Genomic DNA, 19,379 nt, shown 5'->3' with positions numbered 1-19,379 from the left:
TTTGAATAGTCTGGGGGATCCTTGTCTGAGCTTCAATAACCTGGACATTGGGAACAGGTTTCTTAGCTTCTTTAGTAACTACAGGCTCAAGATCCTTGGCACCTGTGTCAGTACATGCGAAAGCAGACAGAGTCAAAGAGAGAGAGAGAGAGAGAGAGAGAGAGAGAGAGCTAGTACTAGCCCCTTGTGGTAGAGCTTCCTTCTGAGCTTGGGTAGCCACCTCAACCATCATAGGAAGCTCCTCTTCTCGCCCCTCTGACCTCTCAAAAGACTCTATGAAATGGCATAAAGCACATAGAAAGAAAGGTGAAGAAACCTTGGCAAAATTGCTAAAGGAATGGAGGGATGCCAAGGGCTTTACCATAAAAAGAAGAGAAGTATGGAGAGAGAGAAAAGAAAGATATGAACTAAAAGGGGAGAAGGATAACAATGGCGAGCAGTACACACCTTTAGAAGCCTCTGATTCTAAGGAAGGGGCTGCTTTAAGGGCAGACTGGGCACTGGTTTGACCTAAAAGAAACAAAGGGGAAAAGGAACAAGAACCTTAGGAAGAAAGGATAAGGGAAATAAGAATAGATGCTAATAAAAGATGGATGAGGGTTACCTGCTCGTGTAGATGATGACGCACCTGCCAATGACTCCCTGCCTAATGCAAACTCAGTTGTGGGCTCAGGTGGTATAGTTTTAGTTGGACTAGGAGTCTGCACGGGCTCAAGATCCTGGGGAACAAGAGGCTGAAGAGCTTCAGGGTCCTGAACGGCCAAGGAAGTAGAAGGTGGAATAGGTTGAGCATCCTTCACTGCCTGCCTGACTTCCTCAACTATGCCACCACTAAGGGGCTCTTTCTCCACAACCTAAGGTAGCAGTAGGCTGAGCTGCCATCACTTCTTTCACTAAGGCACCACCAGTCACAAGAGGAGGCACCTCAACTTGCAAAAGAAAAGATGAGCAAGAATGAGCAAAGAAGTGTATGTACATAGCACCAAAGAAAGAAGGAAATCAAACAGTAAAAGGTACAAGTGAAAGAAGGCCACACCACATCATCTCCAGAGGAATGGCTTTTAGCCCCCTTGGGGTCTGACTTGCGCTTAGATTGCAAAAAAAGGGGAGCAACCACTCATTAGTTAAAAAATAAAAATAAATAAATAAATAAATAAAAGAAGAAGAAGAAGAAAGGAGACACAACAGAACAACAAACTAGGACGGGCAGATGTCAAAAAAAAAAGCAGAGAGAAGAAGGAAAGAGGCCTTGCCTCTCTCTCTCTCTCTCTCTCTCTCTCTCTCTCTCTCTCTCTCTCTCTCTCTCTCTCTCTCTCTCTCTCTCTCTTTATAGGTTCTTCAACAGTCTTTTTCCTACTACGAGTACGCCCAGAGGATCCTAGGGGAGACTGGGGTGTGAGGTCAAGGGACCTCGAAGAACCATGGGTTGAGGAACTTATAGGAACCTGAAAGACAAAAGACTCTACTTTAGTCTTCACTCTAGTCTTCGGGAGTAAAGGATGGCCGACTTCTTTCCAACTGTAGAGGGGTCCATTCCCTCGGGCTCTTCAAAAACAACTAGTTGCGTGTGAGACTTAGCAGTTTTCCTTTTCTTAGTCTCAAGGCTAGCCTCGATACCCTCAATGCTTCCTTTAATCTCAGCTCTCTTGGCAGCTTCTTGCTTGATGTTCTTCTCCTTAGCTTTGCCCATAGGTGTTACAATACCAATTGCCTCTACCACCCCTCTCTTGATTGGCACAACAGAAGAAGCGCCCACAATAAGGTCACATCTTGACCATGCATCAGAAAAATCATTCGCATAGCATACCCAACCACCCCTAGAGGCATGCCACTTCGCAAATCCTGTTTTGTTGCTTATTACAACAAACACAATGCCGGTACTAAGGAGGACTAGACGCTTATTGAAGGTAGAAGCAAAGAAAAGACTAGGATCAGGAACCCTCCCAATCTTACCAGAACCAACAAAATTTGAAAAGGACTTCTGACCTCTTCTCCAGTAGCCAGCAAAGCCACTGGAAACAAAGACCCCCCCACTAGGAGTTTGGCACCACAAATTGAGGGCTTCTTCATGACTAGTAAGAAAAAGCCTAGGACCTTAGAAACGGATCCCAGGGAATGGAGAGAAGGCACTACCTCCTTGAACACTGGCTGGATGTCTTGATCAAAATCAAATTGCCTAAGCACCCAGTGTGCTGAATAGTGAGTATACCTTGGACCACTTGATGAAGGTACTGGAAGCCACAAGGGCCGGGTACAGTCTAAGTATGCCAAGCTGCCTTCATCTCCTCGATGCAGATCAAAGGCATTCCTTGGGGAGTTGAGGAAAGAGGCTAACATAGAATCACAGGCGAACCCAAGACTGAACTCTCAGGGAGAACACCAACTTAAGTGCCCTGCCAAATCAAAAAATTCCACCAAATTGAGGCTGCTACCTGATGTGCATGAAATATATACAATAAAATACTCACATATCTACATATTTGGCCTTACTTTTATGTTATTTTGTGACTGATTATATAATATCTTTGTGTTGCAGGTAACAAGGGCTTTACATGCAAAGTGGGGCTAGGCCAATTGAATCAAGCCAATTTACATCCAGCCAGGCATGAATATTAAATTTAAGTCCAATTGGAGTAAGGAATCAAAGGAAATTTGCACCAAATCCAAGTCCAATTCGGATTAGGATTCCAGCCTACACATCAGTTAGTATTTTCAGCATAACTTTCGGCTCAGATGTTTAATTGAGATGATTCAAGTTGGGCTGGAAAGTTAACTTAAAGGGCTACAACTTTGTAGTTTACCAGAAGCCCTAATTCTGACGTTAAGTGGGCCTAAATAGTCGGTTAAGTAAAGCCTAAAAGTTTGGGATTTTCTCCAAATGGGAATTCAACTTGTAATAGGATTCATTGACCTATTTAAAGGCTTTTTAGGGCAAAATTCAGGGGGGGACTGAGGCTAGTGCTAGGGCTGTGATGCAAAACAGAAAATTGGAGCAAGAGGCAGTGCCGCATGTGGCTTCTCTGTAGCTTTTCTCCATGATAGCATTATGACTATTCCTTTCTCTATTTTATTTGTCTAGTTTAATGTTTAGTATTTTATTCTTTTGTTTTATTTCAATTACCATGAGTAGCTAAATTTATAATTAGGGTTGAGGATGAAACCTTGTTAAAGATTATTAGTAATATTTATGTGATTTAATTTTTCCCACAATAGTTGTTCTTTAATGATTTAAATTGTTCTTGCTTCATATCATTGACTAAGATGGGATTCTAGATATGAGTTCAATCATGTTTTTCTCATGATTTAGGATTTGTCTTAATTAATTGAATGCTTGGTTTTAATTCTTGATTATAAAATTGGATATCGTTTGTGATTTGTCTGTCAATGGATACAAGTTATGATTTGATTTTTAGAATTGGATATATCTTGTGATTTGTTTGGCTACGGATACAATTGATGATTTGGTTTTATACTTAAGAAGCGAAGAAGAACATGCTTTGATTTTTAAAATAAGTTTTAATGATGATATTTTCCATGATAGCAAGATTGATTTCTAGATTATCATGTAGTGAGTTGGGAAAAATTAATGATCATAAATATATGCTGATATGACTTACAAGGCGGATTCCAAAACTTAATTCCTTTCCCTTGATTGTTTACATCTTTTTATTTTTTATATCTTTTGCTTAGTTTAACTATTTGTGCTATGATTCTAGATATGAGTTCAATCATGTTTTTCTCATGATTTAGGATTTGTCTTAATTAATTGAATGCTTGGTTTATTAATTCTTGATTATAAAATTGGATATCGTTTGTGATTTGTCTGTCAATGGATACAAGTTATGATTTGATTTTTAGAATTGGATATATCTTGTGATTTGTTTAGCTACGGATACAATTGATGATTTGGTTTTATACTTAAGAAGCGAAGAAGAACATGATTTTGATTTTTAAAATAAGGATTTTAATGAGGATATTTTCCATGATAGCAAGATTGATTTCTAGATTATCATGTAGTGAGTTGGGAAAAATTAATGATCATAAATATATGCTAGTATGACTTACAAGGTGGATTCCAAAACCTTAATTCATTTCCCTTGATTATTTACATCTTTTTATTGCTTTATATCTTTTGCTTAGTTTAACTATTTACTTAATTTTATTATTTGCTTAGTTTATTTAATTTAAAAACAACCAATTTTTAATTAAACTAGATTAGGATTAATTTGGTTAAGATTTGATTTAATTTTCCTACATTCATTCAAGTCCCTGTGGGTTCGACCTCGTTCTTGTCAAACTATACTTCGGTACGGTTCGTACACTTGCGAGTATTTTAAAATTTCACAACAGTTTTCATTTGGTTGACTTCTGCCTCTAGATGTGGTGTTCCCCTAGCTATTGGAACCCTCAGTTGATTTTCTCCATCTACATTACTCTTTGCACCTTCCTCTCCCTGGATCATTCTAGTTTGGACTCATCTAGGTGTTTCCCCTTTTGGTTGACAATGTCGAAGATGTTTCCATCGTCGATGGATCTGTTGTGCCAGATCCCAATTTTGTCTTTTCGCCTCTTCAACTAAAGTTGCCATGGACTGCAACTGTTGGTGGATAGGATCCATCTATGGAGGATCCTTTTGGATGGGAACAGGTTATGGACTAAACACACTCCTACTTCAACGTTTTTTTGGGTTTGTAGCCATTGATCAAGTCTGAATCATACAACCCTTTTGTCTTAAAACTATAGAACTTTTTGTACAAAGTCCCCATAAACAGCGCCAACTGATGAAGTATGAAATCAGTAAGATGTGTGCTCTAGACTTAGTGTAAAATTGAAGACTTGAAAAAGAAAGATCATGTTATTGGAATGCACCAGTGTAGTGCCAACCAATAACCCTCCGATGCCTAAGTCAAAACTTCTCTCAAGATCTCCATAAACTCTCAAAAGTATAAGATTTAGAAGTGTTTTTTTATGTACCTTTGTTTTGGTGAAGTCTAACCTTTATATAGGGAATCTTGAGTAGGTGTACTTGTTTGATGCCACTACTATCATGCGAGACGTGTGGGCTTAATAGTGTGAGTGGGAGCGAATTTTGAGGAGTTTATTCCACATCTTTGGAGTAATGGATTCATGTGAAAAATCATAAGCCTAGTGAAAGTGGCTAAAATTTGCAAGTATTGAACCTCTAAAATTGTGGATGATGGCCTTATGTAGATGAGTCTTGCTATTCCTCTTAGACAACCGCTTTAGACGATTGTCCATTTTTTTTCTCCTTCTCAATCAAAATTCATATTAATGACTTGACATGAAAATAAATAATAATTATCATGGAATAAATGAGATAAACAAATCCATCTAATGTATCGAAAAAAAAAAAAAAAATCCCTAAGTCTAGTTTTACCTTCTATGATCCTTTCCCAGCTCTTGTAGAATTCAAGTTGCAACTTAGGTACTAATGTCATTGCCAGCATAGGTAATGCATAAAATTCCGTCCACTAAAAAATGACCTCATTGCCAACATAGGTAATTTATCAAATTCCACCGACTAAAAAGAAACAAAGAGTCTGCAAGTATTTCAAAAAAGAGGGCATAAAAAGGGGAAAGTTATTATTAGGGTGTGATATTTTGAATTTAATTAATAAAATTCACTACGAGTGTGAGAGAAAGAAATACATGATAATACTTGTAGGGATTGGGTCTGAGCACTTCTACTGTTGAGTGAGTGGACTCAAGCCCAGTTAGCCCAATACAATGAATTTGTAGAGAGCAGGTTCAAGAACTAGGCCCTAACAAGTGGACAACGCCCTATGCAGTGTTTTCCACCCTCAAATGTCGGTGAACTGAAACCATCCTCAAGACTATGTCCTCAGCTCGGTCCGAGAAGCTTGTTTGTCGTCCTTCTTCCATGGGTATCCATCCCCCCTACTTAATCTGTTTCTCCCCTTTTATATAGTCCTCCTCCAACGATCCTTGTCCTCCACTTATTGATCATCCATGCCTTCTCTTGACAACTCGTCCCATCAGCCGCTTTACCAGACTTCGTGTGAGTCGTAACCGAGGAGGCATTGCCTAGGGGTCATTCCCTCATTAATGCGGCCAGAACATTGGTTGTGCGCATTTAATATAGAGGTGACAGTTCATCATGGACTTGCTCCCCCACCATGCTTCCTCGGCTGGCACGTTGTACTTGTTCCTTCTCTTTAGATGCCTTGGAAGGCTGTTTTAGGTGGCCCGTTACTTCCTAATCCCATAGTCTCGGTTTGCCAAGGACAGGGTCATCCTCAGCAAGGTTCCTGGACAATTTGGACTTTCGCACTTCGTCCTCGGGCATTTCCTCCTCCTCGGCATAGGCCTTAGGCCGGGTACGAAGTGAGCCGGGGTTGCCAAATTCTCAAGCCCCACAATAGCCCCTCAAAATCCTGCTGTCCGTATCCTCGGACGGGGAGGAGGATTTTGATATCCTCAAGCCTTCGTCATGGCTTACCCAATCTTGGCCTACGTCAGCATTGGAGACTTTTCACCTACTCAATGCACATTTTTGGCGCCTCGATATATGGCGTGCACCCACATTAAATTTTGGTGGCTCCATACTCCCCACGTTCAATGGTGTGATGGTAATCAGTCGGTAGGGATTTTCTACCTTTATGGGTGGGAAACTCCGCCTGGTTGTCTTTAATTGAGGATATAAATACTCATTTGAACTGATTTGTCTCCTTACTTTTGCATTCAAGAACTTTAGCGCATATACTCTGAATCCGGTCAAACCTCCAACCTAACCAGCATCCATCTCCAGCATAAAAAGCCAGTCCGAGGAGCCTTTCCTCATTCCTGTAAGTCTTCTTCTCCCTTTCTAGCTCGAACTTTCTCTCTGAGTTCTTTCTTTCCTTCGTCTTTTCTTGAGTCTCTTAGCCGTTGTCAGGGATGAGTAGATTTAAGAAATTAGTTAAGTCTGAAGAGGCAATGGAGAAATTCATCGTCGACTATAGGATACCCAATAATGTGGTCCTAAGGCACTGTGAGGAAGGGGATTGGTATATTAGGAGGAAAGAGGGTGAAGTTGTGATTCCTATTATCGCCTTCCTAGAAGGGGGCATGAGAATCCCTATGGGGCCGATGACATGCGACTATCCCAAGCATTTTCGGCTAACTCCCACCCAGTGTGCCGTCAATGTGTTTAGGATACTAGGGTGCGTAAACGCCTTGCATGAGAAGATGGAGTTGAGGTTAAACCACCATGATGTAAACTGGTGCTATAACCTCCAACACCCGAGGGGTAAGTCTTACTACATGAAGATGAGGGACGATAGGGTTCGGCTTATCCAGTGCCTCCCCGAATCTAGCAAGGGATTAAATCAGGATTCTGTCATTGTGTCAAGAGAGTGGCACGACGGTCTCCATTGCCTAACAGTAGAGAGAGAGCCAGGTAGGGTACTCGGAGTAGAGGAGGGTTGACAAGCTATGTTTTCATGGTTTGCGCCGTTTGGTTGCTGATTAGCACACACTTTTTCTTTCGTAGATCCATATGCCTTTGAATGGCATTTCCACTTGGTCAACAAGGAAGACTTGCAATCCATTCTCAGGGTGGAGATTTTTGTGAACGAGGCCGACAATCAAGTTAGGGCTGCTTACAAGATCCTTGGGTACGATCCGACCCAGATGTCGTTCTCAACCTCGAAGCACGTGATCAAGGCTTGTGATCCTCGACTTTGTTAAATTACTGTGGTGGAGCATGGGTTCTCATTTTCTGAAGGATTTTCCATTCCAGAGGGCATCCCGTTGGCAAATTCTTCCTCATCCCATCAAGTTGCGGAGGTCGAGGGAGAAACTTTGGAAAAGAAGGGAGAAGTAGTTGATCTGGGTTCATCTGAGGACGAATTTGGTGTATTCGACCAAGCTTATCTGTTCGAGGATCCCTCCGATGACTTGGGTGATCCCTAATTATCTGAAGCAGATCTGGTGTCTCCGAGGGCTGATACTCAGGCCGAGATAAGCTTCAAGAGGCAACCCCAAACTAGCCTATTTGATTTACTTGAGGGCCAGCTGGGGAAGGACACATCAGGGAGGTCACGGTCCAAGCCTCTTTTTCCTCCACCTAAGCTTCCCCCTCCCTCATCTAAGTCTTTGCCACCAGGTCATCCTCCACTCTGTCAGTCTCGGACACTCGGCCTGAGTCCACCGATTTGAAGAGGAAGAGGCCTTCCAAGGGTAAAGACCCAGTGGATGGGGGGAGATCTTGCTCTTCCCAAGAGGAAGATGAAGGCCGCCGACCTTCTAAGCAACTGAGGATTGATGGTCAAGACAAGGGGAAAGAGGTTGTTTAGCAGTCCGAGCCCTAGGGCTGGCTGCCCGCTGCCATGCTTCATGGGAAGCCTTTGATGGACGATGCCACCCTCAGAGACTTCCGAGGGGGCGAGGGGACTCGCGTAGCCGATGCCCTAGAGAGGTCCCTGCTTCTCCCCACTGACATAGCCGAGTTGGGGGGCATGAGGAGGCAAGAAGTTGCTCGTAACCTTAAGAGGTACCTGGGCATGGTAAGACTTTCGATACTTGTTCCTTCGTCTGAATTTTATTCCTCAGCACCCAACTTACGGTGTACTTGTTTTGGTTGGTAGGCTATCCAGGGCACTTTCAGGCTGGAAGAGGAGGCCGACAACTAGGATAAAGCTATGGGTCAAGAGCGCGACAAATACTTGAATGCCGCAAATACCCTAAAAAGATTTGAGGCTAATCTCAGGAAGGCAAGGGAGGACTTGGAGGAGATGACGAAGGTTAGAGACAGCGCGGCGTCTGACCTAGTCGACGTTATGAAACAGGCCGAGGACCAGACAGGGCGCTTGCGGGATGTCGAGGGTCAGCTGTAGGTTGCCAAAGAGCAAATCGCCAACCTAAAGCAGAAGTTAGCTGAGGCAGTAAGGGCCTGAGGCGTTGCCGAGTACGCCAGGGACGAGGCCTTGAGGGCGAAAGAAGAAGCCGAGTTTGCGAGGACGGATGTTGAGCGCTTTAAAGAGCAAATGGAGGAAGAGGCCTTTGCTGAGGGAGTAGCTAAGATCGAGGCTGCCCTCAAGGCTTAAGTCCCTGAGGTATGCAGGCGCTACTACTCCTAGACTTGGAGTGAGGCCCTCAACCAAGCAGGGGTCGAGGCATCGTTTGAGCTTAGGGGGGCCGAGAGGGTGTATTATCCCCCTGTCATTCACGGGGTTGCCTCTACTGACCCTGAAGTTGGCATTACCTCTATAGCGACGGATGAAGGCCCGGTCAGTGCTGTCGATGATCCAATGTTAACTGACAAGCCTACTGAGGAGACTGGGCACTAAGGGGCGTTAAGGGACGAGGAACCTGGTAACCCAGCAGCGCCTCAAGACATGGTGAAGCCTCCCGCTGACCCCCAGGTCACTCCTGCTGACAAGGAGTCCTCCGAAGTTGCACCTCCGAGCTAGGATCTCGAGGCACCAGATGAAGTTTCTCGGCTGACCCCAAAGGACAAGCTTTCTATCGAGTTAAAGAGATGGGCAATTTCGTCGGGCCACCCTGCTATGTTGATTTGTGCCGCCCTTGTCTTCCCTCCTCTTTGTCTTGATTCTATCAATGTATATTTCGTTTTGGTTTAAAACACTGTAATGTTATTATTTTTTAAGCTGAATATATGGATCTTCTTTTCTTTTTACTTGGCATCTATTGTCATTGCGATGAGTTTGGCTGCTTATATAACCTGTGCTTCGATTATAAGCTTCACAATCTCAGAAACTCAGCACGTTTTTCATTTTAAACTAGCAACCGAAAAATGTAAAGCCCCTAGCAATGGCTCCCACTTGGATTTTGATCAATAATTGAACCACCTTAACACCATGACCTATTTTTGCCGGATTGAATGCTGAAGGAACGACTCCACAATATTGGCTTTGTCTAACACTTAGGTCCCCCTGTGAGTAACTAGCCTCCCCTTAGGTTTGAGTCCGAGGGCCATGCAAGACCTCGGCTCAGCCTAAGGCTTATGTTCTTCTGTAAGTAACTAGTTTTCTCATAGGTTTGAGTCTGAGGACCATGCAAGACCTTGGTTCAGTTTGGTACCCAGGTACTTTTGGGGTGGTTAGTTTTCCCATAGGCTTGAGTTCGAGGACCATGCAAGACCTTGGTTCAGTCTAACGCTTATGTTCTTCTGTAAGTAACTGGTTTTTCCATAGGTTTGAGTCCGAGGACCATGCAATACCTTGGTTCAGTCTAGCACCCAGGTATTTTTGGAGTGGTTAGTTTTCCTATAGGCTTGAGTCTGAGTACCATGCAAGACCTTGGTTCAGTCTAACGCTTATGTTCTTCTGTAAGTAACTAGTTTTCTCATAGGTTTGAGTCCGAAGACCATGTAAGACCTTGGTTCAGTCTAGTACCCATGTATTTTTGGAGTGGTTAGTTTTTCCATAGGTTTGAGTCCGAGGACCATGCAAGACCTTGGTTTAGTCTAATGCTTATGTTCTTCTGTAAGTAAATAGTTTTCCCATAAGTTTGAGTCCGAGGACCATGCAAGACCTTAATTTAGTCTAACGCTTATGTTCTTCTGTAAGTAACTAGTTTTTTCATAGGTTTAAGACTGAGGACCATGCAAGACCTTGGTTCAGTCTAGTACCTAGGTATTTTTGGAGTGGTTAGTTTTCCTATAGGCTTGAGTCCGAGGACCATGCAAGACCTTAGTTCAGTCGAACGCTTATGTTCTTCTGTAAGTAACTAGTTTTCCCATAGGTTTAAGTCCAAGGACCATGCAAGACCTTGGTTTAGTCTAGAACCCAGGTATTTTTGAAGTGGTTAGTTTTTCCATAGGCTTGAGTCCGAGGACCATGCAAGACCTTGGTTCAGTCTAACGCTTATGTTCTTCTGTATGTAACTAGTTTTTCCATAGGTTTGAGTTCGAGGACCATGCAAGACCTTGGTTCAGTCTAGTACCTAGGTATTTTTGGAGTGGTTAGTTTTCCCATAGGCTTGAGTCCAAGGACCATGCAACACCTTGGTTCAGTCTAACGTTTATGTTCTTCTGCCTAGAGTGAAGGAGTTGGTCCTCAATGTTGGGAAGTTTATTTTTAGCGTGATGGCAGCCTCGGCCTCACTTCACAGGAAATGGGTTATTCCTCAAACTGGGCCCTTGGTCTTGCGCTGCCCTGGACAGGGGCGGCTCGGATTTCTATCCTTATGCGTGGCAGTAGCCTCCCGTTTGCTCCAATTCTTTGCCCTCTTTGATTACGAGGCGTCTTTTGACTGTTCGAGTCGCGTGCCTGACGATTCAGTGTGCGAGGCGCGCCCTCATTAATATCCTCGTGGATTAATACAAATCCGACGGTTAGTGGCCTCTTTGGAATTCGGTCAGGATTAATGTCGCTGATAATGCTTCCTTCGAATTCTATGTGGACCAATTCCCACCAACCTTCGCCCTCTATATGAGTTCTTCTGGGGGAATCGTCCTTCCATCCCTCACAAACCCTTTAGCTGAATAGGAAACATGATCCTCCAACCCCCTAAGCCCTTCGATAACCTTGCTAGGATTGTGATTAAGGCTTGAAGGAATGGGACGACCTTGGATGAAGGTAAGGGTGAGCAAGCCAAAGGTGCTCTTGCCCTTAAATCGAGCAAAAAAGGGGGTCCGCCTCCCTCAACCGAGAGCCATAGCGGTTGTAGTTCGCGTCAGGCTTCTAGTGCGGCAGGGCTTGGGTGTCATTCTGATGGTAGCATGTCTGGCAGTTAGGAAGGAGGTCCATGAAGAACATAATGCTTTTCTTCGGTACGCATCCATGCCTGTCCTTCAAGTTGGTAGTAACCCACACCCAGCTCACCCGCTGATGGAGGCTTGTAAGATTACGTCACATTTGGTGCCTGGTGTTGCTACCTCTAATGTTTAACTATCATGAGGCTGGGGGAGCATCAAGGGAACACCATGGAGTGGGACCACCAGGCGTTTTTGCATCTGCTTCTCTCTTCTCACTGGCACCACCCACATTGGTTCGGGGGTTGTTGGTAGCCTTGAAACAAGCTTACCTTAGCCCTCCTTTTTAGGGTTAGCTTTCAAACAGGCCCGTCTGGGCCTCTGTTTGTAAAGTTGGCTTTAAAACAAGCCTGTCTGAGCATCTGTTTGTATAATGTATATATTGTTTTATTTAATAAAAAGGCTGCAATGTTTATTCACTTTTCCTTTTCTCTGAATCTTTTATTTTTCTACAATAACCGTTTCTTGAGCAAATGCGTCGTTGTTTATTTGTTTGTTTTTTAAAAAATGGGATTCAGGATCGGTGTCATTGGCGATGACACGAAAAACTGCCTAACCTTCTATAAACTAGCAACCTAGGAACAATTGTCCATTACGCTTGCTAGTGTACAAGTTCTCCCCACAAACAGCGGCAATTGTAGGGACTGGGTCTGAGCACTTCTACTGTTGAGTGAGTGAACTCAAGCCTAGCTAGCCCAATACAATGAATTTGTAGAGAGTGAGTTCAAGAACTAGGCCCTAGCAAGTGGACAACGCCCTACGCAGTGTTTTCCACCCTCAAATGTCGGTGAACTGAAACCATCCTCAAGACTTTGTCCTCATCGCCCGGTCCGAGGAGCTTGTTTGTCGTCCTTCTTCCATGGGTATCCATCCCCCCTACTCAATCTGTTTCTCCCCTTTCATATAGTCCTCCTCCAACGATCCCTGTCCTCCACTTGTTGATCATTCATGCCTTCTCTTGACAACCCGTCCCATCAGCCGCTTTACCAGACTTCGTGTGAGTCGTAATAACCGAGGAGGCGCTGCCTAGGGGTCATTCCCTCATTAATGTGGCCAGAACATTGGTTGTGCGCATTTAATGTAGAGGTGATAGTTCATCATGGACTTGCTCCCCCACCATGCTTCCTCGGCTGGCACGTTGTACTTGTTCCTTCTCTTTAGATGCCCTGGAAGGCTGCTTTAAGTGGCCCGTTACTTCCTAATCCCGTAGTCTCGGTTTGCCGAGGACAGGGTCGTCCTCGGCAAGGTTACTGGACAATTTGGACTTTCACACTTCGTCCTCGGGCATTTCCTCCTTGGCATGGGCCTTGGGCCGGGTACAAAGTGAGCCGGGGTTGCCAAATTCTTAGGCCCCACAATTCACTACAAGTGATATTTTGAATCTAATTAATAAAATTCATTACGAGTGTGAGAGAAAGAAATACATGATAATACTTATCTATGTATAATAATAGGCAAAGTTTAGAGAAAATTCAATTAGAATATAATTTTGCATCATGTGTCTAAATTTATATAAAAATCACATCATAATTATCTATTAAAGTTTGTGCCATGTGTCCACTTAAATTTTTTAATCTTTGTGTCAAGTGAGTTAATGAGTGCAAAATATTAAGAATCTAATATTAATGAACTATAAAATAAAAAATAAAAATTCACTTATACTCAATAAAAATGGAAAATAAAAATTACCACACAATAAAAATCACCACACGTTCTATTTTATTAAAAATTAAAAAAAATTATCATAAGTAGTGTAAGGTCCGTTTTTGTAGCCCAAAAGACATGAGTTCCCCCAGGCCCCAACGAACCCAGAACAATGAATTTGTAGAGAGTGGATCGAAGGTTTAGGCACTCGCTGGCGTGCATGAAGCATGAACTACTTTCCTTTTATTGAAAAATACTAAGAACAATTTACAACTGGGGGATGCTCCTCGGCCCATGGCCGAGGAGGTTTTCTTTCTTCCCCCATTTTCTCTTCTTTCCCTTTTTCCTCCTATTTTTCTCCTTTACATTTTGCTCACATTTCTTATATATCCCCATCTTCCTCCTCCTGTTGATCATCTATTAGCCTCCCTTCTGACCGTCTGTCCCATCAGAGGTCATATCTGTGCTCAAGTGGCTCACCCTGATCGATGTCGCCCTGTCAAGGGGTTAAATCCCCATTAATGCGGCCAGGAGGGTCAGGTGAGCGTATTCAATGCAGAGGTGACAGTCCACCCAGGGTTCGCTCCTTCGCCGTGCTTCTGCCGCCGACGCGTGGCATCGGGCCCTTCTCCTCCTTGGATATTCGAGGAGTCCTGTGGTGGGGCAGCCCTTGCGTTTTTCCGAGTTCTCGGACGACTGAGGACAGGGTCGTCCTCGGCATGGGCCATTTGGGCCTGGTTTGAAGTAGGCCGAGGCTACCCAATTTTCTGGCCCCACAATAGCCCCTCAAAATCTTGCTGCACGCATCCTCGGGCGGGGAGAAGGATTTTGACATCCTCGGCCTTACCCCCCCCCCCCCCCCCCCCCCCCCCCAAAAAAAAAAAATATAAAAAATAAGTTACATAATTAAAAACCAAGTGAGCATGCAAGCTTGGTGTATATTCTCTCTTATAAAATGAAACCAACCAGGGCTAAATTATTTACAGTAAAAAACAATTTAATATGGTATATATAATCAACTGCCTTGACATCACAGGATAAAAAATTCGAAGTTGATATAACAGCTTGATTTTTCAACAAATAAACAATGTAATGTTAGCTAGTATATCCAAATACAAACAACCGAATCAAGATGACCTACCAAAAAAGAAATAATGGACCCTCTGTAAATCAAGAAAAAACTTTAAATGGTAGATAAAACACAATCTTTATGTTTTATATAAAAATCTCTATCATCATGTTACAAATAAAAATTGTAAATATACTGATACTAAGGTGGCCAAAATATCAAGGGCACGATATGAACTTGCTCTAGACAATCCAAAATGAATTAAAATAAGGTGTAGTGAAACACAAGGCATAGAGTTTGTAAGAATATCAATAGAATTTTACCGCACGAGAAAAACGCAATGCATCTCTTTTAGACAAATTCCCATAAGACCATCTTCTCACTTGAAAAGTAGCTCCCTCGATCATTGGTACTGCTGGCACTGAATAATCAGCTCTACGTCGTTTCTGCAATCTCTCCTGAGACTCAGGTCCTTTCTTTTTCCTTTTATTACTCATCTCAGGTTGGTTAGCCTCTGCATAGCTTTTGGTATTTCTTGCAGCACGAGGAACTAGAGCATCCTGAAGGAGAACAAATGTCTAAATGATTAAGAGATTCCAAAAATGAAGAAAGAACTCATAAGCGTAACAAGCAAAACTCAAAAAGGTTAGCACGGCAAAGCACATACTTCAGCGTGGCCTACTGCTTCTGGCTTTATCCAACGACTCCAAAAGCTCCCATCATCTTCAGCACTACCGAAATTGGCAACCTGGATGTAAACAAATAAATATATAAAGGGTTTTAAAAATCATTAACAACCTGTCCGGATTTAAAAGCCTAGAGGAGTGAAAAGTTATTTAAATGAACCCACATATTGCTCCCAACCCCAAAACACTAGAAGAGGGAAAAGTTATTTAAATGAAGTATTTTTTTACATTACTACATTACACACACATTCAGTGCCTTGGAACTATGACCTAACCCTCTCCATCCTATCCATATAAGGGAAGGAGGTACCATTTGAGCTAGCAGTCACTGGCTAACAAAAAAATGTCAAAGTTACTAGAAGAAGAACGACCAAGATTTAGCCACCAAGAAAATGCTTTTATAATCTTGCCTTAAAAGCACTCAACAATTCATTCCCTTGCTCTCCACCAGGTTCCTTCTCTTCAACTTTCTCTGCTCTTTCAAGAATTTCATCAATGTCCATGCTTAAAAGTTTCTTCTTGCTTTCTTCATCATTCTTGTCTTCCTTAAAAAGTTCCTCTGCTCCAAACCTTAAGATAGCCGATAGCTCATTCTGCAATCATGAAAAATACAAGATAAATCAATTCTGCCAAAGGACAAAAAGTACAGCAGTCACTACAAAGTAAAATTCCGAAAGCTGCATTAAGGCCCAAGAAGAAAGAATTGAGCTACAAATGGAAGCTTATAAGCTCACAAACTTCTTGTGTTTCTGCTTCAAAGTTACCATGTAATCCAATGAAATTTGATAATCTTATTGTAACAAATGTCCTTACTTTGTCAAAGAAACTCCCTTTTTTCGATTCTTTCTTCTCCAATCTGCCCTCTGCATTTAATTTTTGGATCACCAAATGGTCAAGAACCTATAGAGGACACATAACACAAAAACATGTAAAATTATTATCTCAAATTTCTGAGGAAAAAAAAAGATTCACGTAAAATGCATGAACATTGGTAAAGATTAAAATGTTTACACGCTCACAGACACGAACTAATGCATCTAAGAATAACTGGCAAAAAAGGAATTAAACAATTTAAAACGTTTTTGTGCAGTATACCATTTTTTTCTTGGCTCGCTCCAGGATATCTTCCTCAACACTTTTGCTTGTAACAAATCTATAGATGTTAACAACTTCTTGTTGTCCAATTCTATGAGCTCTACTCATTGCCTGATGCAAAACAAACAATAATAGTAAACAACACAGTTGAACATATATGCTATTTTTTTTTTTTAAGTAAATAAGAAACTTTATTAATATGAAGAAAGGCACATCCCAGTACACAAGATGCGTACTGGAGATGTTCAATTAAGACAGATTACAAGAGTCTAGAAACTCCAAGAAATTGGAACTCAAGTATCCTGGCGTTACAGCCATCAATCAAACAAAGACCATAAGACAATCATCTGAATGAACATGTCCACTATTAATCATAATCAAGAAGCATGAAGCCCAATGACATAATCACAAGACAACGGGAAGAGAGACTTCATCCAGTACAAACCTGTAAGTCATTTTGGGGATTCCAGTCTGAATCAAATATTATAACTGTGTCAGCCGTTGCAAGGTTGATACCCAGGCCACCTGCCCGAGTTGAAAGAAGGAAGCAGAAATCATCACTCCCAGGAGCATTAAAATGATCCATTGCCTGCTGGCGTAACTCAGACTTTGTACTACCATCAAGCCTCTGAAACTGAAACCCTCTAAGCGACATATACTCAGCTAGGATATCCAGCATTCTGACCATCTACAATAAATCATGTAACCATGACTCAATCACTTTGATGCATGCGAAAACTCAATACTAGTTCAGAATCTGACACAAGTCACACAATTATAACTCATTAACAATCTCAGTGCAATGTCAATACAGGATGGTACCTAAGAACGTCAGTCAATTATAAAACTATCTAAATTGAACAACTTTAAATGAAAAGTCTTAGGAAGACAAAAATTCAAAATAACTTTGAAGGTTTTTTTTTGTGTGTGGGTGGGGGGGGGGGGCGGGCGGGGACACTTGTGGAATTTACTACTACTAATGAAAATATAACATGTAACCAATAAAACCCCTTTTAACATGTTAATTCTAAAACTATTCTCCATCTCTTGTCAGAATCCAACTGCATTCCCTTCAAGAATCATACCCAAACAGTGACCTCTTATCATAAACCAGTGCACTACTGCACTCCCTTTAAGAGAGCATACCCTAAAAATCCATTTAATAAAAGTAGCTCTATCTGGCAGAACCAGCCACCTAACAACAGTATCATCAACTCGAGCTTGCTTTATTATGAAAGATGGCATTTTCATTCCCAACGCCAAAATACATATACACAGAAACTGTGCTCCCATTGACAGCTATTTACACCCCTAACCTCGTCAACGTGGGACAAAAAGGGACACATTTTTGTTTAGTTTGATTGGTAGAAAATAAGTACCAAACAGAAACCAACATTGGTACACATTTGCATGCAACTTGTTCAGCTCCCAATAAGTTCATCTAGAATCCATGATAACTGACTTATAAATCAGGTAAGCCAATTACTGGTCTCGAGACAAACTTCCAGTCAGGTAGGCAAATCACATGCCTTAGATGATACAGGGAATCTGCATAAGCCAATATGTCACTTCTACACTAACAGGACAATTACCTGATACTTGATTGATCACTTCCAAAACATATTTCTGATACTTCCAAAATAGTTCAACTAAAATCTAAGTAGCTAAGAAACACCATATAGATATCCATGCACAACAGGTCAAGATAATTTATCCTGCTGATTAGCCTATCTACATGCAAAGATATGAAGACTCAACAAAACAAAACTACAACGTAAAACAATAGACTATTCATAGCTTTTAAGCTACAAATTCAAAGCAATTATTCCAGAAAACAAACCTGGGAAAAAATCAGAACACGATGCTTTGTCTCATGTAATCTAACAAGTAGCTTATCAAGTATGACTAGCTTCCCGCTGCTTAAGATAATTCTCTCCAGTTTACTGCCATCATTTCTTGAGTCCCCACCATAACCATGGTCCGCACTTTCAAACAGGAAAGGATGATTGCAGCATTTCTTCAACTCTACCACAATATTTAAAAGTGAAACCTGGAAAGGAGAGAATATAAATATGTGCCAATTTTTAAATAGTTAACAAGCAAACAGGCATTATTGAACCAATTACAGATTCAGTCAGTTTTATGCCACACAATGCATACTTCCTTTTAATTACTAATGCTATGAAATTATGATGGAGATCTTTTACGGGACATACAGAGATGTTTCTTATAATAATGATAAATGGTGTTCAAGCCTTAAAACCATATAAAGCTAAAGTGTATAATAACCTGATTCCCACGAACACCTTTGTTCAGGTCATGAAAGTTGCGTTCCAAAATCCACTTGTAGTACCTAGATAAAGGCAACCAGCACCAGGTGTGCAGATAGTGAATTCAGATGGCATGATTGGAAGAGTAAAACTTCACTGCAAGCTGATAATAGCACTTACCGCTTCTGAAGAGGAGACATTTCAAGCCGAAGAATACGCTCAATTTTTGGAGGCAAAGACTTCTCTACATCCTTTATAACTCTTCGAAGAATATGAGGCCTCAATTCCGTATGAAGATTAGCAAGCTACAATAAAATAAACCATAAAAAATAATAACGATATGAATAAATATTTAAGGTACAGACAAATTAATGTTTTTCAAATAAATTAAATACATATTGAGATACCACCGCACACCCTTGATGCGATGGTCACTCCACAAGTATAAGTGCTTGTGGGGTGTGGGGGACAAGGGCCAAGGTTCAAGTCTCTAGGAGGGAGATACACACATATACACTTAGATTAGGCTAGAATAAAATTTCTATCTTGTATATAAAAAATATTAAAAAAAAAAAAAAAAATATTGAGATAAGCAGGTAATGTAAATGAACATGTGATGAAGAGTGTAAATTGCACCTCATTCTCATTGAATGAGCTGAGATTCTTGTAATTCTGAACAAAATCATCCTTACTCTTGAACTTCTCATGGTCAAGGAAGTGAAGCAAAGCCCTATAGCAAAAAAGGGTTGCAAATAAGCAGAACGATGAATAACATTGGTACCAATAATAGCAAATAACTGCTTGTTGCTTTCCTAAAATTTTGTTTACAGTCAAAAGCAATCTCATACCGGCTCACAGATCGTTACAAAAAAAAA

At 41.6% G+C, this 19,379-nt stretch overlaps 1 protein-coding gene across 1 annotated transcript; it reads right to left on the bottom strand.

Moving 5' to 3' along the window:
- Positions 1–14,742: 14,742 nt before the first annotated feature.
- Positions 14,743–19,373, bottom strand: LOC111997821 (protein CHROMATIN REMODELING 5). The gene is made up of 10 exons (XM_065768484.1): positions 19,141–19,373; positions 18,685–18,809; positions 18,524–18,587; positions 18,075–18,284; positions 16,680–16,922; positions 16,235–16,345; positions 15,953–16,039; positions 15,550–15,732; positions 15,121–15,201; positions 14,743–15,013 (listed from the first exon to the last, which is right to left on the bottom strand). The coding sequence occupies exons 1-10, from the start codon at positions 19,348–19,350 to the stop codon at positions 14,762–14,764; spliced, it is 1,566 nt and encodes a 521-aa protein (XP_065624556.1). The 5' UTR covers positions 19,351–19,373; the 3' UTR covers positions 14,743–14,761.
- Positions 19,374–19,379: the final 6 nt, after the last annotated feature.

This window comes from Quercus suber, unplaced genomic scaffold, assembly GCF_002906115.3.
Source record: "Quercus suber isolate HL8 unplaced genomic scaffold, Cork oak 2.0 scaffold_948, whole genome shotgun sequence".
Taxonomy (NCBI): domain Eukaryota; kingdom Viridiplantae; phylum Streptophyta; class Magnoliopsida; order Fagales; family Fagaceae; genus Quercus; species Quercus suber.
The sequence above is the reverse complement of the archived record's forward strand: the minus strand, read 5'-3'. Positions and strand labels throughout refer to the sequence as shown.

Excerpts from the sequence above, each read along its gene's own strand:
- LOC111997821 (XM_065768484.1), bottom strand. The coding sequence starts at position 19,350 with ATGAGATTGCTTTTGACTGTAAACAAAATTTTAGGAAAGCAACAAGCA. Across the intron at positions 18,588-18,684 it reads ATGTCTCCTCTTCAGAAGCG|GTACTACAAGTGGATTTTGG; the intron begins GTAAGTGCTATT and ends GCCTTTATCTAG. Across the intron at positions 15,202-15,549 it reads AATTGTTGAGTGCTTTTAAG|GTTGCCAATTTCGGTAGTGC; the intron begins GCAAGATTATAA and ends GTTTACATCCAG.